A 20,613-nucleotide genomic window follows, 5' to 3' on the forward strand; every position below is an offset into this window, starting at 1 on the left:
GAAGCTTCTCGGTAATGAGACCCCTGCAACAAAGGGAACCAATGGGGAAGAGCCGTGTCAACATCCGAGTGAGGCGCGGCGACAGGATTGGCTGGGGCCTTGAACCGGAGAAGATAAAGGACCGCCTCCCAGGGACCGCGTGTGCGTGTCCTGGGCGGAGCGGAGGAGTCCCCATCGCAGCCAGGGCTGTTTTATCTGCTGTCGCTTACTCAGGTTAATAAAACTTATCCTTTAAACCGAAATTGGCTACAGTATTGATAACAATCAAGCTTCTTCCTCCGGAGCCTCACCTTGGGCACTGACACGTGGAATTCCCAGCCCAAGCTTGCCGAAGCTCATCCTCTGGCACAGGAAGAGCCAGTCCCACCGCAGCCACGGGTGAGGCAGCTGCTGTACGAGGCCACCAAAACACGACTTTTCCGGGTACCAGTCGTGGTCTTCCCTGAGGAGAAGCGGGTGCTGATGTGAGGAGCCCACCAGGGTGAAGTCCATGACTGATGCTGGTCCTCTTCTGATTTATGAGCTCACCTCGGAAGTGCCAGCAAAGGAAGACGATTTCCTTGTGCAGGTCAGCCTGGCACAAGGTTTTGTGACGGTCCCTGCCCCATCCTCGTACCTGAAGCTTTTCTGGACAATTTAAAATCAGTGTCACAGAGCTTTTAGTAAAAGCCACCAATTCCATCTTGGTTTCCAAGTGGATTCTCAGTGCCAAAACATTCACAATTACCGATCCGTGCACCTCGTCAACTTGAGCTCTCTCTCCATTTCCCCTTCCTCTCAGTCACTGCACCGCTTGCTGGAGACTGATGAGCCCTAAGAGCAAGCAGGAAAAGAAGGGCCAAACGCCAACGAGGGCAGAGGCAGAGCTACTGGTTCCAACACACTCCTCGTAACGTGTAAAATCAAGCTCCCTGATGGCGCAGACGTGATCGATGTGGCAGGACCCCTCACACGGGGCCAGATCATAGCTGACGGAGTTGAACTCATAATACTGCTGCAGGGAGTATGGATCATGCTGGATCCTCTCCAGCACTGTCTGCATGGAGTGTGCAGAGCCATCTGGGACCTGGAAGGCCTCTGTCAGCCGGTACTCTTCCTCCCACACTGGGGACTTTTCCTCCATCAAGTTGGCATGAGTTAGGTTCAGGTAGTAAGTCACCATGTCCTGCAGAGGGGGAAAAACAGAACGAGGACAAATCAGGAGAGGATCGGTCCTGGAGTGAAACATGGGATAGGATGGCCTGGGCGGCAGCACCAAACCCCTGCCTAGCTGGGGACAGGCACCTCAGAGCTCACCACAAAGGCATCCTGTTTGTACAGGGATGGCTCTTCTCTGCTCCACTTTTTCCTGCACACATCAGGACACTGAGCCTGGCCTGTTATTTACTGCCAGCCAGGGCTGGAGGAGTGTTACTGACTCAGGGAGGTCATTTTGTCAGCTGTGAATCAACTGAAGATTCACAGCTTCTGTTCTCAGCCTCTGCCCCACTACCTCCCTAGCCTTCCACAGCTTATTTTAGCATTCATGTCTTATGCCATAAACAGCATCTACAGAGCTGCTTTACCCATTGCAAAGAAAGGCACGGACTCCCCATCCTCTACAAATAAGAGACACAGGGAGCAGAAGCTGCCCCTACAATCCGCCTCAATTCAGATCCATTACAAATGAATCCATTCCGCAAGGAGGGAGGCCTAAATCATTTTCTAGATGGTTAAAAGTTTTTGGAGGGGGTTTTGACAAGTGTGTGTCTTCAAAGAGCAGTTCTGCAATCCATGTTACCTGGCCAGCAAAGCAAGTGCCAAAGGGAACTAGCTAAAAGGCATGAAGAACACGACCAAACCTGTCCTGTGCTGCCCTGGGGAGCTGGTCCCAGGTTGGCTGGGGTCACCCTGCCTTTACTCACTGGTGCTCTTGCTAAATCCTTGTGCTACACAAGAGACAAGCATCTTAGTTGAGGTCCTCTCCCACATAGCTGCTTGGCTCCTGTAGTCCTGCCTCTTAAAACCACGTGGAGGAATGGAAGTACCGCCCTAGGACTGCAGTGTGCAGCACATAGGGATCCCCTACCAACACCTGAAGGGTGTCTGGGTCGTAGTCGATCACCCGAATCCCAGGGTTGTTGGCTCCATTCTTCACTCCAGGCAACGTTGTTTTCCAGGGGGTCACTCCAGGTGCCAGGAACATGACATTGATTGGAGAACCTGAACAGAAGGGCAAAACAACCCATGAATGGGAGACCTTGGGTAGTGCCACACACACCCTGTCCGCACCGCAGTGAGCGCCCTGCTGCAAACAGCAGCTCTGCCACCAGCCTGAGTCACACCACCACATACACAAAGATCAGCACCTGGAATGGCACCAGGGACTGAACATGGGACTGCTGCAGATGAGAGCTTTCCACTGCTGCCAAAGACTCATGCAGCGAGGGCTGAGGCGGAAGAGAACTGCGCTCAGCAAAGGAGACCAGAGCAGCACCTGTAACCCCAACACAGACTCGTAACTGAACCCTTAACTCCTGGCTGATGTCCAAACCCCATCAATAGGGGGGCAAGAAGCTGCAAGGCACTGAGGGGAAACAACAAAGTCTGCTCCTTCCTCTTTGGAGGAGGAGGTGGAGATCAAAACCACTGCTGTCTCTCGTTGAGCAAGGCATTTCACAAGCCTTTTCTGGCTTCTCAGCTGCATTCAGCCTAACAGCCACGGACAACTCCAACCAGAACCGGTACCTGTATCACTGTAGAACATCCGGAAGGTGTCCGTGTGGTGGTGCCCAAAGAACTGAGCAGCGATGACCCTGTGGTGCTTCTGCACCATTTGCAGGTATCGCTCATTAAAGCCACTCCGGAACCAGGCTTTGCCTCGCTTCTTCTCGAAGAAGCCAGGAGGGACGTGGCCCACGATGTACACCTACAAAGGCAAGAGCTGCACTGAAGGCAATGCCCACGCATCCCGCTGCCCTGCTGTGACCGCGCAGAGGGGGGAGCCGGAGCAGGATGAGCTGCCAGGCTGGGAGAAGCCCTCTACGGAGTTTATGGATTTCTTTCAATACCATTTCATCTGCTCTAGAGGCATTGGTCAGCGTTTCGTCCAGCCACCGGAACTGCCCCGCAGGATCCTCCTCACCAGCAGTCTCATTGTTCTGGTCATAGTACAGATTGGTGTTGAGGACAACCATTCGCCCCCTTGTCCTTGAGCCAGGCAGCTTCTCGCTGTAGAAACCTCCTGAAAAATGCAATCAAGAGGGCAAGAGCTGCAGCTCTGCTCATGTTGCTTGCTACGGCCTCAGAGCCCTTTGTTTCCATCCCTCTCAGATCCCCTTGCCAGAGTCACCATCCCCACACAGGGCCAGCAGTGCTGTGACCACTCCAGGATGGGGATTTGGAGCAGCTCCTCCCCTCGTGTGCCTCTTGTCATGTCGATGGCTCTCGAGGTGAAGGAGCACCAGGAGCTGGGCAGCTCAGGAAGCCACAGTGCTGCCAACACCAGCAGCTTCCTTAGGAGATCCTTCTTCATCCCACTGCATCCTCTGGAGGGACACTTGCCAGTAACTTGCGAAAATGAGTCACTGCTAAAGCACACATTTATTTTCTCTCAAGCAAGAGAGCTCAGTGCCAGAAATCAGCATTAAACAGGGCCCTTTCTCCACACATACTCTATAAGTACTATTGCTCTGAGCATAGAAGCAGGGAAAACCATTCATGGCTTTCTCCTAACCACCCCTACCCCCCAAAGTCCTGTCAGCATCAGTTAGTGGTACCCAACCTGCTCTGAAGAGAGTAATGGAAGCATTGTTTAGCCAGGGACGCCACAGTTCAGCTGTTTGGCTGTAGATTCTGTGGTCCTTCCCTGGAAACTGGTTCTTGGGATGGAAGTCATGATTGCCCAGCGCCGCGTAGACTTTGGTATCTAGAGGCAGAGAAAAGGAGGTGCAGAGCAATCCATGCTTGCCTCAGCACTGAAGCTCCCTGAGGTACTCACAGGCTTGGAAAGAACCACCTGACTTGAGGGCTTTGCAAACAGCCACCTGGTTGCATTGTCTGCAAAGACCACCCCTCCTTGGGACAAGCTATGGCTTTGCAGGTGAATTCATGAGCTCTCACCACCAATAATGCTCCTTCCCCCACTGCTGACATGGATTAAGCTCAAGGAAATCTTGCAGCCTTTTCTGGCCCAATGACTAACGACAGAAGTGTTCCTTTCCCTCTCTTCTGAGCTCACCTGAACCACTGAGCACGCCCCAGACGCCTCAATTCAGACATGCCTCACGCCATACAGCAACCAGGGAGGGAACAAACAAGTCCCAACAACCACAGCCCTTCCGTGCCTTTCCCCTCCCCAGTTCTGTCATTTCTCCACCCTGGTAAGCTCTTCCCATCAGGCTTCGTACCCCTCTGCCCTTCTCATCCCCTCAGATCCCACCTGGAAACGTCTCCCTTATAAGAGAAGTCAGTTTCTCTATTATGTGCAGAACCTTTTCTTCTCCGAGCTTCTCATTGGGCACGTGAGGAGTATCATCTCTGGAAGAACAAAAGCACAGTCACTGGCTGTGACTAACAGGGCATAAGCTTCACGCGATGAGCCAGACAGAGAAACGTGCTTACTTCTCTTTGTGCCTCCTACAAAATAAAGGTGCATAGTTGAAGCTTTTGGGGGCAGGAACCACCACCATAGGGACTGGCCAAGGCACTGCAGCCTGTTTCCAAGGAATTATTCAAAGTGAAAACAGGTTCCACGTTATTCTACCTTGAAAACCCTACACGTAAGCATAGGAAGTGGAGGCTCACTCTGCCTTGGTGCGCTTAACAGACACTAAAGCTGGCAAGAAACACTGCGAGAAACAGCATTTTGTAATCTCAGGTGAGCACCTGCTTGGCAGTAGTGAAGCAAAGCTGGTTACGCAGCTCTTTGAACAGCAGAACACCAACTCTCATTCAACTGTACCCCAATGCGCGCAGCATGGGAAATAAGCAGGAGGAGTTGGAAACGTGTTAAGTGAGGAGACTGATCTGGTGGCAATTCCAGAGACGTGGTGGGGCAGCTCACATGGCTGGAATATAGTCATGGAAAGACAGGCCAGGCAGGAGGGGTGGTGGGGTTGCTCTTTGTGTGCGGGAGCAGCTACAATGCACCGAGTTCTGTCCAGGGACAGATGACGAGCGAGTTGAGAGTCTGTGGGTGAGAATGAAGGGGCAGGCTGGCAGGGGGGATACTGTTGTAGGTGTCTGTTACAGACCACCAGATCAGGGTGAGGAAGTTGATGAGGCCTTCTACAGGCAGCTGAGAGCGGCCTCACAGTCACAGGCCGTGGTCGTCATGGGGGATTTTAACTTCCCTGATGTTTGCTGGAAGGACCACTCGGCAACCCAGCCACAGTCCAGGAGGTTCCTCCAGTGTGTGGATGATAACTTCCTCCTGCAAATGGTGGATGAGCCAACCAGGAGAGGAGCGCTGCTGGATCTCATCCTCACTAACAAGGAGGATCTGGTTGAAGCAGGAAGGGTTGAGAGCTGCCTTGGTTGCAGCGACCACGAGATGGTGGAATTCAGGATCTTGTGTGGTAGGACCAGTAGAATAGCAAGTAGAATTGCAACCCTGGACTTCAGCAGGGCAAGCTTTGGCCTTTTCAAGCAATTGCTAGGGGAAATCCCATGGGCAAGGCTGCTTGAAGGAAAAGGGGCCCAAGATAGTTGGTTGGCATTCAAGGACTGCTTTTTCTGAGCTCAAGATTGGAGCATTCCGACACGTAGGAAGTCAAGGAAGAGGGCCAGGAGACCTGCGTGGCTAAATAGGGAATTGCTGGGTATGCTCAAGTGGAAGAGGAGAGTTTACAGGTCATGGAAGGAGGGGTTGGCCACTTGGGAGGAATATAAGGCTGCTGCTAGAGGATGTAGGAAGGCAGCTAGGAGGACTAAGGCCTCCTTAGAATTAAACCTGGCGAGAAGGGTCAAGGACAGCAAAAATACATGGCAGACAAAACTAACACCAGAGGCAATGTAGGCCCACTGATGAACGGGATGGGTGCCCTGGTGACAGAAGATACAGAGATGGCAGAGTTACTGAATGCCTTCTTTGTCTCTGTCTGCTCTGCTGCAGGCAGTCCTGAAGAGCCCTGTACCCCTAAGACCTTAGATGAAGTCAGGTCAACGGAGCGGTTTGCCTTAGTCGATGAGGAATGGGTTAGAGATCAGTTGAGCAATCTGGACATCCATAAATCCATGGGTCCAGATGGGATGCACCCGCGGGTGCTGAGGGAACTGGCGGAAGTCATTGCTAGACCACTCGCCATCATCTTTACCAAGTCTTGGGAAACGGGAGAGGTGCCTGAGGACTGGAGGAAAGCAAATGTCACTCCGGTCTTCAAAAGGCGAGGAGGACCCGGGTAACTATAGACCGGTCAGCCTCACCTCCATCCCTGGGAAAGTGATGGAACACCTTATCCTTGGTGCCATCTTAAGGCATATCAAGGATAAGAGGGTTATGAGGGGCAGTCAGCATGGCTTCACCAGGGGGAAATCATGTTTGACCAATCTCTTAGCCTTTTATGAGGAAATAACACGGTGGATGGATGATGGCAGAGCGGTGGATGTGGTCTACCTTGACTTCAGCAAAGCCTTTGACACAGTCTCCCACAGCATCCTCACAGCTCAATTGAGGAAGTGTGGACTGGATGACCAGGTAGTGAGGTGGACTGCGAACTGGCTGAAGGAGAGAAGCCAGAGAGTTGTAGTCTATGGGGCTGAGTCTAGTTGGAGGCCTGTAACTAGTGGAGTGCCTCAAGGGTCAGTACTGGGACTGGTATTATTTAATATATTCATCAATGATTTAGATGGGGGAATTGAGTGTACTATCAGCAAGTTTGCTGATGACACTAAGCTGGGAGGAGTGGCCGACACGCCAGAAGGCTGTGCTGCCATCCAGCGAGACCTGGACAGGCTGGAGAGTTGGGCAGGGAATAACTGGATGAAATATAACAAGGGGAAGTGTAGAGTCCTGTATCTGGGCAGGAACAACCCCAGGTTCCAGTATAGGTTGGGAAGTGACCTGTTAGAGAGCAGTGTAGGGGAGAGGGACCTGGGGGTCCTAGTGGACGACAGGATGACCATGAGCCAACACTGTGCCCTTGTGGCCAATGGCATCCTGGGGTGTATTAGAAGGGGGGTGGTTAGTAGGTCGAGAGAGGTCCTCCTTCCCCTCTACTCTGCCCTGGTGAGACCGCATCTGGAATATTGTGTCCAGTTCTGGGCCCCTCAGTTCAAGAAGGACAGGGAGCTGCTGGAGAGAGTCCAGCGCAGGGCAACTAAGATGATTAAGGGAGTGGAGCATCTCCTTTATGAGGAAAGACTGAGGGAGCTGGGTCTCTATAGTTTAGAGAAGAGGAGACTGAGGGGTGACCTTATAAGTGTCTATAAATATATAAAGGGGGAATGTCACGAGGATGGAGCCAGGCTCTGCTCAGTGGCAAACAATGACAGGACAAGGGGTAATGGGTGCAAACTGGAACACAAGAGGTTCCACTTAAACTTGAGAAGAAACTTCTTCTCGGTGAGGGTGACGGAACACTGGAACAGGCTGCCCAGGGAGGTTGTGGAGTCTCCTTCCCTGGAGACATTCAAAACCGCCTGAACGCATTCCTGTGTAATGTTCCTGCTCCAGCAGGGGGATTGGACTAGATGATCTGTTGAGGTCCCTTCCAATCTCTAGCATACTGTGATGCTGTGTAACTGAACCAAGGGAATGCCTCCACCAAGGCAGGGATCAAGGTCTGCCTCAGAGTCTGCCTTCTCACTGACATGCTTATGGCACCTGCAGCAGACCCTGGGCTGTTAACAAGCCCATCGAATGATGTCCAACAACGGGGTGAACGAGTCTGAAGGAAAAAGAAGACTCAACATAAAGTCATAAGGCTCTAGAACTGCTTCTAAGTAGGAACAAGCACCCGCAGAGGCAGAAAACACGGGGTTAGAAAACAGCCCTGCAGACTGGGGCTGGACGTGACAGCAGGTCACAGCGTGATGTAACGGTGCTACTACGGCGTGGCATAGAATAGGGGACGCCCTTCTGCGGGCCACTTGGAGGAGACCTGAGGTTCTTGGTGCTCCTAAATCAGAACAGCCCCTAGGTCACACGAGTCTCCCGGGTGCCTTCGAGGAGCTGCGGGGGCGGCCGGGCACAGATCCCCCTCCCAGCCCCGTCCCCTTCCCGTCCTCACCCGGTCCAGAGCACGAAGTCCGGGCGCTGCAGGAGGCTCCTCATAGCGCGCACGGCGGAGGCGAGCAGGCGCCAGGGCGCATCGCAGAGGTAAGTGCCCCAGGGTCCTCCGGCGGGCCCGGCCCGGGAGCCTCCCGACGGGCACATCTGCCCTGCGCCCGCCGCCGGGTCGTAGTCGGGGTCCCAGTGGAGGTCGGTGATGTGCCAGAACCGCCCTGCAGCAGCCGGGACACGCCGGGGCTCAGCGGGGCCGGGATACGGGGGGGGGGGGGTGCTGCCACCGGGCACCGCTCGGGACCCCCCGCCCGCTCTCCCCTTACCTGAGAGGGCGGCGGCCAGCGGGCAGAGCAGGAGGAGCGCGGCGGAGCGCATGGCACCGGGCAGCTCCAAGCGGTGCCGGCGAGCAAGGGGCAGGCACCGAGTACTGCTCGCTCTACCAATCAGAGATGCTCTGCGATGCCCCGCCCCGCCCCGCCCCGCCCCGCCCATCCCGCTATTGGAGTGGAGCCGAGCGGGGTGACGCTGCGATTGGCTGCGGCAGCGGAGCGGGAGCTACGCGTTGGACGGGAGCCAGCGGACGGGAGTGTGGGCGCAGCCATGATGTGGAGCGGGCACGGTGCTGGAGGGGGGAATCGGGGGGGGGCCGCCGGGGACAAGGGGGGGGGGGGGGGTGCCGTGATGGCGGCGGGGGTGCGGGGGCACCGCTACCCCTTCACGCGCTCCCTTTCCCCCCTCAGGTACTCTCGACAGCGGCTACGGCAGCGTGGGCGCCGCGAGGTCCGCGGGCGGCTTCAGCTCCCCCGCCGGCGGCGGCTTCAGCTCCCCGGCCGGCAGCCAGGTGGAGAAGAAGCAGGTAGGCCGGGGCAGGGCCTTGGGGCCGGGCCGGGGCCGCGGGGTCCGCTCGGCGCTGACGGCCCTGCCGCCCCTTGCAGCGGCTCCGCTCGCAGAACATCGTGCCCTGCACCGTGTCGCAGCTGCTGGCGGCGGAGCAGGTCGAGGAGACCTTCCGGATCGGCGACGTGGAGATCGCCCAGGTGAGCCCCCGCCGAGGGAGGGCGGGCGGGCGGGCCCCGGGGCTCCCCGGGTGAACAAAGGAGCCTGCTCCGCCACAGGTCACCATCGTGGGGATCATCCGGCATGCGGAGAAGGCACCGACGAACATCCTGTACAAGGTGGACGACATGACGGCGGCCCCGATGGATGTCAGGCAGTGGGTCGACACCGACGTAAGGCTCGGATGCGTTACAGATGTGCTTCAGTGAAAGCTTTTTGGGAGCAGTGAAGGGAGGGAAGCTATGGGGTCGGGAGCCCATAAGGATCATCATGCCCAATTCCCTGCTTCTCCCAGGATATTTGAGCAAAAAGATGTGGATGTATTTAGGGGGGTGATGTATCTGAAATCCACGGGAGATGCTGCTGGAGCAGAGATCACTGGTGTGCTGTGACCTTTCTGTTTTCTAATTCACATGTGATTCTGTGTTGAATCACTGTGTATAACAGAGTGTAGTGGCTGAAGCGGAACCGTTACCTCACAGCTGAACTGAGAGATGTGTGCTCAGGACTCCCGTGGAAATACAGAGAGCAAACAGAGATTTGCATAGAATCCTGGAATGGTTTGGGTTGGAAGGGGCTTTAAAGCGTATCCGGTTCCAACCCCCTGCCATGGGCAGGGACACCTTCAAAGCGCATGTATGGTGGCTCCAATGAACAAGTATTCTGTTCTCTTTTATTTATTACGCTTATCTAACTGCTCTTCCTGGCTGTGCCATTTGTGTTTGCTTGAGATAAGCCTCCTTTCCTAAGCCATCTATTAGGACGTATAACTATGAATGAGAAAACCCCCCCTTTCTCCTTTTCCTCTCTATCAGGAAGTGGGTAGCGAGAATGTGGTGGTACCTCCAGGAACTTATGTCAAAGTTGCTGGTCATCTTCGGTCTTTCCAGGTAAGATCATGTCACCCATGTCTGGGTACCAGGTCCTGAGGCTGGAGCAGTGGCCTGATGATCTGGCTCAGTGTTAGCGGGTTTCCTTTAGAATATCCACTTCATTGTGGTCCTTGCTCATCCTCTCATTGCACTCCAGTGAACAAGTATTTTGTTCTCTTTTATGTGTGGCTATGTTTAGGTAGCTGCTCTTCCTAGGCATGCCATTTGTCTTTGTCTCTAGCACCACCAGGGGGGGGTTCTGGCACTTTCCTGCTGCTGTGGTGTTAGTTTTCGTTCCTTGCTTTCTTCTTTTTCCTCCCTGAAAGAATAAGAAAAGTTTGGTGGCGTTTAAGATCATGCCTCTGGAAAACATGAACGAGTTCACCACACACATGGTAGAGATTGTCAATGCACATATGATCCTCAGGAGAAATCTTATGGTATGTGTCTGAAGATCCTCATTTGCTCTTGGCCCTGACTGGCTCACTGGTTGTCTGCCAGAGAGAGGGACCTCTTGGTTTGTTGGGGAAGTTGTAGACCACTTGTGGGGCTGGGAAGCTTAAAGCTGGTGGAGCAGTGAAGGTGTAACAGGAATCCTGGCTTCCTTGGAGAGAGCGATTGTGTTGCAGTCTGTTTCCAGTGGTTTCTTTGGGGTGTCTGTTTGTAATTACTGCAGTAACAGCGAGTCTTTTAACCAGCCTCACCACAGCAGTTTTACTCTTGTATTTCAGTCAGCATCAAAAGCACCTCAGTCCTTCGGCACTGGGATGGGTAATGTGGGGGGCTATGGAGGAGGTGGCAGCCTGCCAGTGAACGGGCTCACAGCGCACCAGACTCAGGTAGGTGCCAACAGCTCCGCAGTGGAGGCTGCTGAAAGTGGATGGTTCTTCCCCAGCCTTGTTCTCCATCCACGATAAGAGCAGCTCAGCTGTGTGCTAATGGTGGTTCTTGCTTTTCCAGGTGCTGAACTTGATTAAAAGCTGCCCTGTCCCAGAAGGTATGAGTCTTCAAGAGCTGAAGGTTCAGCTCCACAACGTCAGCATGTCAACCATCAAGTAAGTCTATAGAAACAAAGGATGTTCTGGAAATGCAGGAAGTCCTTCCTGGAGTCGGGTCAAAGGAGGCAGGGAGGGAAATAGTGAGCAAGCCCTGATCCTTGCTTGTGGAACAGCGCTGGTAATTTCAGATGTTCCCAGTAGGACGCAGTAGTGAGCTTAGAATGAGCCAATGGCACTTGAAGGGGTGATAAAGTGCTTTGCTCCCCACAGCTCAGTAGCAAACTAACAGCACCAGGAGTGCTTCAGTGTCTCAGCAGTAGTTTCTCCTGTCCAAGGCCTACCTTACTCTCTGCACGCTGCTCAAAGCTTTGGAATAGACTGTTTCTGTTCTCCTTTGCTGTCTCTTACAACTTCTTCCTGAGGCTTAGGAAATCAGTAAAGGGGCTTGATAAGAGTTAGTCAGCAATTGTTGGGTTGTTTTTTTCCTTCAAGGCAAGCTGTTGAATTCCTTAGCAGCGAGGGACACATCTACTCTACTGTGGACGATGATCACTACAAGTCAACGGATGCTGAGTGAAGCTGCTTCCAACTGGATTTAGTTCTAAGCAAATGCTCGTCCATGATTCAAGTTATCCTGCTGAGTTTTGCGACATGGAAGGTGGTTTTTGCTCTCTCTAGCCTCTGAAAGTCCCAGTTATTCTGAGCACCTCCTCCTTGGAAATCAAGGATAAGCAAAACGTGTAGGATTCTATTAAGTGGAGTCAGTTATATGCAGTGACTGAAAGCATGGACAGATATGGAAGACTGAACTCTTCAAAGCTTTGGAGCCTTCAGTTTGTGTTTGACTTCTTAGAGGATGCCTGTGTTAGAAAGAACCTCTTTCAAATCTTGTCCTGTCTTTTGTTTCTAGAGCTGTTTTTGCTGACTCAGCTTTCATTCCATTTCCTTCACAAAGTGGGTAGCCCAGAGTAAGATTCCAGTGAGGTACAGTAATCATGATTTGATTTTTCCCTGGTTTACTTTATACATTTAGATCTATATTTGTACTATGAGGTGATCTGGTTACTAGAGCTTTTGAACGTTTCCAGTAAACTTCTGACTTTGGTAGCCTTGTCTGTGTGTGGCTTCAGAGGCTTTTCTTCCCTAAAGAACACTGTCTGCCTTGCCAGAACCTACCCGTATGGGTAAAACCCAGCTCCTGCTTTTGGAGTTTTTTTAGTTCTTTTTTCCTTAGTTTTTAAAGTAAATGGCTTTAAAGTAAATGTCTGGACAAATAATTTGTTAGTACTAGTGAAGAAAGTGCCACTTATCAGTGTTACAAATAGAATCATAGAATAGTTCGGGTTGGAAAGGACCTTCAGATCATCCAATTCCAACCCCCTGCCATGGGCACGGACACCTCACACTAAACCATCTCACCCAAGGCTTTGTCCAACCCGGCCTTGAACACTGCCAGGGATGGAGCTGGGATCATTTCTGCCACCAAAGGCATTTTAGCTGAAGGTCACATTAACCACATCGCCTGGAACAGGTTTTTCTTCTTTATCTTTGAAGCATAACATTAAGTCAGGAACCAGCAGGGTTCTTGCTGATGATGTGTCAGGGTGGAGATAACAGGGAGCCCAGAGAAGCTGTGGCTGCCCCATCCCTGGCAGTGCTCAAGGCCAGGTTGGATGGGAGTCGAGCCAAGTTGGAATGAATGAGCTCCTCTCTGCAGCACTGGGATTCTGCCCTAGGCGCTGAGTGAGGAATAACTGAAAAATCAAAGCTCTCCACTGGGAGAGGGGAAGGAACCCAGCAATTTGATCTGAAATGAAATCCATGATTTATTTTCCAGCTTTGATTGGAAAGGAGTGCAGTGCGTGATACAGGAGTGACACCCCTGCCTGCTTTCGGGATAAAGCTCTCCCCTCAGCAGCTGCTCTTCTCCATTAATGCACATCAGGACCATGAGGTCTTTGTCTGTGCCACTTCCCTGGGGCTTTTGCCAAATTTCCAGGGAAAGAAAACTTGAACTTTGGGCCTTATTTGGGTTTCAGGTTATATTTTTGCATCCAATGCCAGTAGGGCAGCTCATTGGCCCCTTTCTAGGTGCCAAGAGCCTGAAAGAGTGCCACAAGCACGCCTGCAAGCAGGAGGGGGCTCCACAGGACAGACATTGCTTCCAGCTCCAAGTGCAGTTCAACGTGGGTGAGAAACCCCACAAAACCCAAAGCCACAGCATTTTTACAGTGTTTCTACAACCTTGGTGTAGAAATGAGGCCAGAGGGAGAAGCAGCTTTGGCTGCCCTCGAGAAAAATGCAGCTTCTGCCTTAGAGAAGAGGGTTTCTGAGAGGCAACTGCAAAGCCGTGGTGCTGGGTGCGCTGGGGCACAGCTTGTGCTGTGTTAAAGGGCCTTGTCATGATTCCACCTCTCCGCATGTGCCACAGATGTGCTGGCCCCATCACATACCCTGGAAGCACCCCCTAATCCCAACCCAGGCCCCCTTGTCAGCACAGCGGAGCAGAGCAAGGTCCGTGTCCCAGGGCCTGTGCTGGCATCTCAGTGGCAACCAGCACCATGCTGCTCTGGTGCTGTTGGAGAGTCCCACGGGTGACAGCCGAGGGCACAGCGCAACAAGGGGACTCATCCTGTGCCCGGGGCTGTCCCATGCAGGCTGCTTTGCCTTTGAGGAACATGGGCACTGCTCTGCAAGGACTGAGACAACTGAGGGCCCTGCTGTGCATCCCCAGGGCTGGAGTTAGCCTCTGCAAGCAGCCAATGGCACACAAGGTCTCGGGGTGGTTGGAGGCTCGGTGGCTTTCACAGGGTGCAGGACTAGAAGGGGAAAAGTGCCTGCATTTTGTGCACTGGCTTTTGGATGGCGTCGTCGATGGTTTCGTAGTCATGCTCAGAGCTGTCGCTTCCTGGGTCTGGAAGGGAAGAGAAAGCAGAGGCTGTAGACAGGAACCTGCACACCACAAACCTCATGGGGGACACCCTGACCTGCTCTGCCAACCTCCCCCATCTGAGCTGCACGCGGATATGATGAGGGCTGAGGATGCAGGGGGCGAAGGGCCTCTCGTGATGCTCTGCCACCACAAACACCAGCCTCTGGGGCCACAGCTCCTGTGATCTGGGGGGTGGAGGTCCACGGCTTGCGGCGGTGTTTACTGCCCCATCGCCCTTGAGGTCGAGCCTTGCTGCCCTTCATCATGGTCCCTGTGTGGGACAGTGGGGCTGGGTGGCCTCCCCATGTGCCCCTGTGTTTGTGGGACAGGAGGATGGGGGAGACCCTGAGGACACAGGGGTTGGGCAACGACTTGTGGGTTCCCTCCTGCATCTGGGACAAGGGGATGGGGAGGTGCAGCCCCCACGGGGGCCCAGCTGGCTGGTGGGGTGCAGACATCACCCGAGCATCCCTGCCCAGGTCCCCATGAGGACAGCCCCGGGGACTGGTGGCCAGCAGCACCCCCAGTTAAACACAACCCACTGATGTTGGGGGGGGGACCTCATCCTCCTGCCTGGGCAGCGCATCTCTGTGCTGAGCCCCATGGGGGGACCAGGAGGTGTCGCACGCTATGAAGCACATGGTGTGAGGTGAGAAGCCAAAATCCTGGAGTCTCTCAAGGTGGATTTAAGTAATGAGAATCAAGATGTGGGTATGTCTGTCAGATTTCAATAAAAATAAAACTTATATAAATGCCTAGCGGTTGTCCTGGCTCCCCTGAATGCCTCATGAGCAAAGCCTCACTTGAGAGCATCAGCCTCGGGACATGGGAGCAGGTAACCAGTCTGTCGGTCATGTAAAAGGTACACGTGCACCCGTGGTGTCAATAGCCACGGGCTGCAGCACTTTCAGACACCTCGGATTCAGCGTGGGACCACACCACCCCTCCTGGCCCACTGCCCCAGCCTGAAGTAGGGTGCTCGTGCTCCACAGACATGAGATGCAGGCGCTGCAAGGTGAGAGGCTGGCTCAGAGCATCTCACACCTGAGACTTGGGTCTGTACAACAAACGTGCTCACATGCGTACATCACCTGGCTCACCTGTATCCCCGGGGCATCCCCGCTGTCCACACAGGCTGGAAGTGCTCCTCTGGGGCAGCACTGGAGGAGCCGCGCAGGCACCCATCAGCGCGGGGCCAGGGGATTGGGGTGCCAAAGCGGGGGGGTTCCCCCTTGGTCCCATCCCTGCCTGCGCTGGCTTGGGGGGCCGGGGGGGCGGCGGGGCCTCGCTGCGGGGCAGCTGTGCCAGCAGGCGGTAGTAGAAGTCCTCGGTGAGCTCCTGCACCGGGGCGCAGTGGGGCGCGGGGCGCACGGGGCCCTGGCGCAGCAGGACGGAGCAGTCCATCCACCGCGGCGGCACCTCGAAGCCCTGCTCGGGCTCCTCGCAGAAGCTGCCCACGAGGACGGGCAGGTGCAGGCGCGCCTCGAGGCGCAGGGCGGGCAGGGTGCCCAGCGCGTCCCCCGCCAGCGCCGGGTCCGGGGCCACCACGCGCACGTCGCAGGGCAGCGCCCGCCGCTCCAGCAGCTCCTCGAGCCCGTACCTCCTGCTGCCACGTGCCTCCTCCACGAAGCTGCCGCCCAGGTCCAGCGGCAGCAGCAGCTCCTCGCCTTCCTCCTCCTCCTCCTCGTCGTCGTCGTCGCCGCTATGGCGGTGGCAGCGCAGGCGGGTGCCGGGGCCGTGCCCCTGCAGCCCCATGGCCTCCAGGCGGTCGCCGACGCTGAGCGGGGGCACGTGGAGGCCTCGTCCCTCGCAGTCCTGCGTCACCACCACGCGCAGGGCCCGGCCCGGGCACACGGCGGCCGCCAGCTCCTGCACCCCCGTGAACTGGCGCGGCCGCATCCGGAGCTGGCCCCGGTAGGTGCCGGAGAGCAGGAAATGGCGGCGCCTGCCCGGGGCCGAGGCCAGCACTCGCCATGCGCCGGAGCAGCCGTGGAGCTGCAGCCGCTGCCCCTGGCGCAGCCGCGGCACCCAGGAGCTCTGGAAGACGGCGGGGCCGGCCGGGCCCTCCAGGATCTCGGCCTGGACCGGCAGCACGTGCGCCATGGCCAGCACCTCGCTCAGCAGCAGCGGCTGGGAGAAGCGGGCGTGCTGCACCTCGGCCGTGACGTCCTCCACGTCCACCTCCAGCGTGGAGGGGATCTTCACCACGTCCCTGCGCACTGGGGGAGCGCAGCTCTCACCGGCCCCGTGTGGGAGAGGAGCCCAGCACAGGCACCCCCTCTGCAGTCCCAGCACCAAGCTGGTGTAGGCTCCTGACCCTGCAGCACCTCCACCACAACCCCACAGCGTCCCAGCGCAACCCCACAGCGTCCCAGCACAACCCCACAGCGTCCCTGCACAACCCCAACCACAGCGTCCCATCCAACCCCACAGCATCCCAACACAACCCCAACCATAGCATCCCATCCAACCCCACAGCATCCCATCCAACCCCACAGCATCCCATCCAACCCCACAGCGTCCCAGCACAACCCCAACCACAGCGTCCCATCCAACCCCACAGCATCCCAGCGCAACCCCACAGCGTCCCAGGACAACCCCACAGCGTCCCAGGACAACCCCACAGCGTCCCAGCGCAACCCCACAGCGTCCCAGCGCAACCCCACAGCGTCCCAGCGCAACCCCACAGCGTCCCAGCACAACCCCACAGCGTCCCAGCACAACCCCAACCATAGCATCCCATCCAACCCCACAGCATCCCATCCAACCCCACAGCATCCCAGCACAACCCCACAGTGTCCCAGGACAACCCCACAGCGTCCCAGGACAACCCCACAGCGTCCCATCCAACCCCAACCACAGCATCCATCCCAACCCCACAGCATCCCAATCCAACCCCACCACAACATCCCATCCAACCCCAACCACAGCATCCATCCCAACCCCACAGCATCCATCCCAACCCCACAGCATCCCAATCCAAGCCCCCCACAGCATCCCATCCAACCCCACCGCATCCATCCCACAGCGCTCCCTGCCCTGACCCAGGGGCACCCCCCACCCCGACCCCCCCCATGCCCACCCCACCCGCTGCCCTGCTCACTCACGGTCCATAGCAGCGTGCACCTCATAGACGGGGCGCAGGATCAGCGCGCGGGGGCCCAGGGCTCGGCACAGCACCGGCTGTGACTGCCCCTTGCCCAGTGCCTGCTGCAGCGTCAGCCCCCGGTCCCTGCCGCCCTCCGGGACGGGTCCCGACGGTGCCGGCTGGAACACGCCTGGGGGCGATGGGGCTGAGCCCATGGGCGCTGCAGAGGGGAAGGGGCACCCCTGGGGTGCGGGATGGGGCAGGGCAGCCCCGCTCACCCTTAAAGGTCGGTGGCAGCTCCGTGGTCTGCCCCGTGCCCACATCCTCACAGATGACCTTCTGCAGCGCCACGGCTGTCACCTTGAGCAGGTCGCCCGTGGACAAGCAGCATTCGTTGCCTGAGATCTCATACACGGACCCTATGGGGGGAGAAAAGGGGGGTCCTCAAAGGAAACGCCTCCTCCAGCGCTCCATAGAACCACAGAGAGGTTTGGGTTGGAAGGGGCCTCAAAGCTCATCCAGCTCCAGCGCAGAGCTGGCGAGTGGAGGCTGGGAGAGGAGCCCGAGAAGGGGCCATGACTGGCAGCGGTTCTGTTTAGCATCTTGGGAACCCAGCCAAAGCTTTGCCACCGAAAACCACGAGCAGCGAGACCTCCAGTGACAGCAGCAAACCCAGAAACAGCACCAGGGGTCAGGAAACAGCACCGGTGTAGGACACGGCGCCTGCAGGGTGCCACAGGGGCTCATCCCCAGGGTCCAGCACCGCTCACCGGCAGCCGAAGGAGCACACAGCCGGGCTGGCTGAGGGGTCTCTCTTGGGCTGATGTGTATTTCCAAGGAATCAGGAGTACCTGGAAGCTTGTACAGCCCGTGTCCTGGGAAGCTTCCAGTGCTGGGAGCTGCGCAGGATTGTGATGGGGTAAAGAGCAGTGCAGAAGAGCACAGCAGGAGCGGCTGGAGGCTGAACCGATGCCCCTCAGAGGGGAAATGCAGCAGGAAAGGTTCAGTGCTTGCTCACAGTCGGGGCACAGGAACTCCTCAGGCTACGCTCCCACCTCTCAGCACCCTCCAACACCAGCAATGCCCCCTTGTGCCTTTAAATCTCTGCCTTCACTGAGCTGCTACCAAACCTTCCGTGCACCCCAAACCTCTCTGGGATGAACTTCGGACAAAGCCCTTGCTGTGCAAAGCAGAAAGCACCACCAGCCTCACCAGGGCTGCAGCAAGGGCAGGACAGGGGGACTGCTGCCAGTGCAGCAGCGGCGTTATTGCTCATTTAGCAAGGCTAAGATGTCATTGAGGCCACCAGAAGCCTGTGGGAAAGCTGAGCATCCACCTCAAGTGAGCAGTGAGGCCACCCCAACCACTTCTGCTCTTCAAAAGCCATGGCAGCCAAGGCTTCTCCTCCACCTAAGATGCCTCCAGGGACATGGTGCAGGAGGAAGCAGGATGCTCAGACCAGGCTCTGTGCCCTTGCTGGTCTCCTCCTCTTGGGGCCAGGGATAATGGTTCCTCAAGTACTGAGCGCACGGCTCCATCCCTGCCAGACCTGCTGCCAGCAGGTGATTCACTGCCTGGGATGAGGGCAGTGAGGAAGTGAAGGACCAGCCTGGACGGGCTTTGGTGCCCCAAAAGCATAACTGAAAGCAGCTGTGGCTTAAACACAGTGTCTGGTGGTGGCACGGGACCCTGTGCCTCTTTGGTGGCAGGGCACAGGGAGGTGGCACAGCCTTGGGGCACCCAGCACTCACCTTGGAAGTAGACACCGGAGCAAATCCTGAGGATGCGGGGCAGGGTGGTGGGGTCCAGGGAGCAGATGTATTCCTGGAAGGAGAGGGGCTCCATGGCCGTGCTGCGGGGTGCTCCAGGGCGCTCTGCAGAGATGGGAACTGTGTGGGAAGCAGATCTGAGCTTTGCTTTCACTTCTGCCCACTTTTCACTTCTGTTTCTAGCAGCGGAGACTTCCCTTCCTGGCCACAGAGCTGCGCCACCAGCACCTCTGCAGCCTGCACAGCCTGACCTATGCGCTGCTGGTCAGTCCTCTTCCTGACCCCATCACGGCTTGGGATCCCCCAGTCCCGGCCCTGCTGGTGATGTGGATGAAGGCACCAGGCCCCAGCTCTGCCGGGTCGTGTCCCCTTCACACATTCCCCATGGACCCTCCTGCCCTGCTGGGGCCAGACAGCGATGGTGCTGTGCAACAGGTCTGGGTAGACCACTGCGGAGGAAGCAAAGGGCTGTGTCCAAACATCCCTCTCCCTTTACAGACACACCGGCACCTCCATCCCGGCTCACCTCTGGGCTTTCAGACCCCACTCACCCCCATAACAAACATCACGTCCTGGCTGTGCTCAGTGTGTCAGGAGAGGGGAGTCACTGGTTCTGGTCACTGCAGCCATGGGAAAGGCAAACCCAAATTCCCATGTCTCCAGGACAGGAGAAGAGACATCCCCATCCTTCAACAAAGCATCCGACCATGGTCCCTGCAGCCACCAGCTCCATGGGTTCTGAGAGCTGCTGCTGCTGCTCATCTCTGTAAGGGTTTTCCTTCAGCTTGCCCTGAGTCACACTGCCCTGAAGCTGCAGCCTAGGAGTGGGAGCAGGATGGGACAACATGGAAATGAAACTCGGGAGATGCAGGAAGAGAGCTCTTCCTGCTTTGCCTCCAGCTGCAGAAGTGGCTGCGCTGACTGGAATTGGTGCTTCCCATCACTCCGTGCAGGCTGAAGCCACCTGACTGACAGGGAGTGCAGGCACATGGAGACTCCCCCTGCACGAGGCGCCTGCAGCACGCCACGCCGGGTGTCACAGCCGCAGGGACATCTAGAGAACATCTAGAGGACAAACTGACACTTGGAGCTGCACTACCCTTACCACCAGGGCAAGGCAGAGAGGTCAAAGTCTTGCCAACCTACAAGGATGGAGCAGAGGGTGAGAGCTCAGCTCAAAAGCCCACTGGCTCCTGCCTTCTAAGAGCAAGGCGCCAGGCTGCTGAGCTCCAGCAGCTAAGAGCCAGGGATGGGCCATGGAGAACAAGAGCCAAGGTGGAAGCAGCGTCCCTTCAGGGATGGGGAAGGGCTGCAAGAGAAGGGGAGTGAGGAGAGGCAGAGAGATGCTGAAGACAGCTCACAGCAGGCCATAAGGCTGAGCTTTAGGGGTGACGATGCCCGTGTTCCTCTGCTGGGAGCTTAGTCTTGCGCCCGAGTACACCAGGGGATGAGCCAGGGAGGCTGCTGCTTTGCAGGGCTTCGGGAGGCTTGGGATGCCTGTGGGACAGCAGGGCAGCTGGGGGAGGAAGAGGCAGCGAACCTGTCCAAGCCTTGAGCTGAGGAAGGGCTGGGATGTTTTCACTTCCTCCTGCTCGCTGCCAGGCAGGTGCCCTCGAGGGCAGGGCCAGTGAAACCCTCGGAGCTGCGGCTTCGGTTCAAGTGCTCAGTGAAACCAGCCCGGCCCCTTCCACC

The 20,613-nt window shown here is 56.5% G+C and overlaps 3 protein-coding genes across 3 annotated transcripts; 1 reads left to right on the forward strand and 2 right to left on the reverse strand.

Moving 5' to 3' along the window:
• Nucleotides 1–543: 543 nt before the first annotated feature.
• SMPDL3B (sphingomyelin phosphodiesterase acid like 3B) lies at nucleotides 544–8,603 on the reverse strand. Its single transcript, XM_062611442.1, has 8 exons — nucleotides 8,530–8,603; nucleotides 8,211–8,424; nucleotides 4,421–4,518; nucleotides 3,764–3,907; nucleotides 3,051–3,223; nucleotides 2,728–2,908; nucleotides 2,069–2,202; nucleotides 544–1,165 (listed from the first exon to the last, which is right to left on the reverse strand). Exons 1-8 carry the CDS (start codon nucleotides 8,579–8,581, stop codon nucleotides 782–784), a joined length of 1,380 nt encoding a protein of 459 aa, XP_062467426.1. The 5' UTR covers nucleotides 8,582–8,603; the 3' UTR covers nucleotides 544–781.
• Nucleotides 8,604–8,806: 203 nt separating this feature from the next.
• RPA2 (replication protein A2) lies at nucleotides 8,807–12,394 on the forward strand. Its single transcript, XM_062611443.1, has 9 exons — nucleotides 8,807–8,825; nucleotides 8,947–9,062; nucleotides 9,142–9,243; nucleotides 9,322–9,435; nucleotides 10,078–10,152; nucleotides 10,461–10,574; nucleotides 10,866–10,973; nucleotides 11,095–11,189; nucleotides 11,625–12,394. The coding sequence occupies exons 1-9, from the start codon at nucleotides 8,807–8,809 to the stop codon at nucleotides 11,707–11,709; spliced, it is 828 nt and encodes a 275-aa protein (XP_062467427.1). The 3' UTR covers nucleotides 11,710–12,394.
• Nucleotides 12,395–13,817: 1,423 nt separating this feature from the next.
• On the reverse strand, nucleotides 13,818–19,125 carry THEMIS2 (thymocyte selection associated family member 2). Its single transcript, XM_062611370.1, has 5 exons — nucleotides 18,904–19,125; nucleotides 17,431–17,571; nucleotides 17,172–17,342; nucleotides 15,165–16,283; nucleotides 13,818–14,046 (listed from the first exon to the last, which is right to left on the reverse strand). The coding sequence occupies exons 1-5, from the start codon at nucleotides 18,995–18,997 to the stop codon at nucleotides 13,952–13,954; spliced, it is 1,620 nt and encodes a 539-aa protein (XP_062467354.1). The 5' UTR covers nucleotides 18,998–19,125; the 3' UTR covers nucleotides 13,818–13,951.
• Between the last annotated feature and the right edge of the window lie 1,488 nt (nucleotides 19,126–20,613).

Source organism: Pezoporus occidentalis, unplaced genomic scaffold (assembly GCF_034315485.1).
Source record: "Pezoporus occidentalis ecotype Australia unplaced genomic scaffold, CSIRO_AGI_Poc_V1 ctg153, whole genome shotgun sequence".
Classification (NCBI taxonomy): domain Eukaryota; kingdom Metazoa; phylum Chordata; class Aves; order Psittaciformes; family Psittacidae; genus Pezoporus; species Pezoporus occidentalis.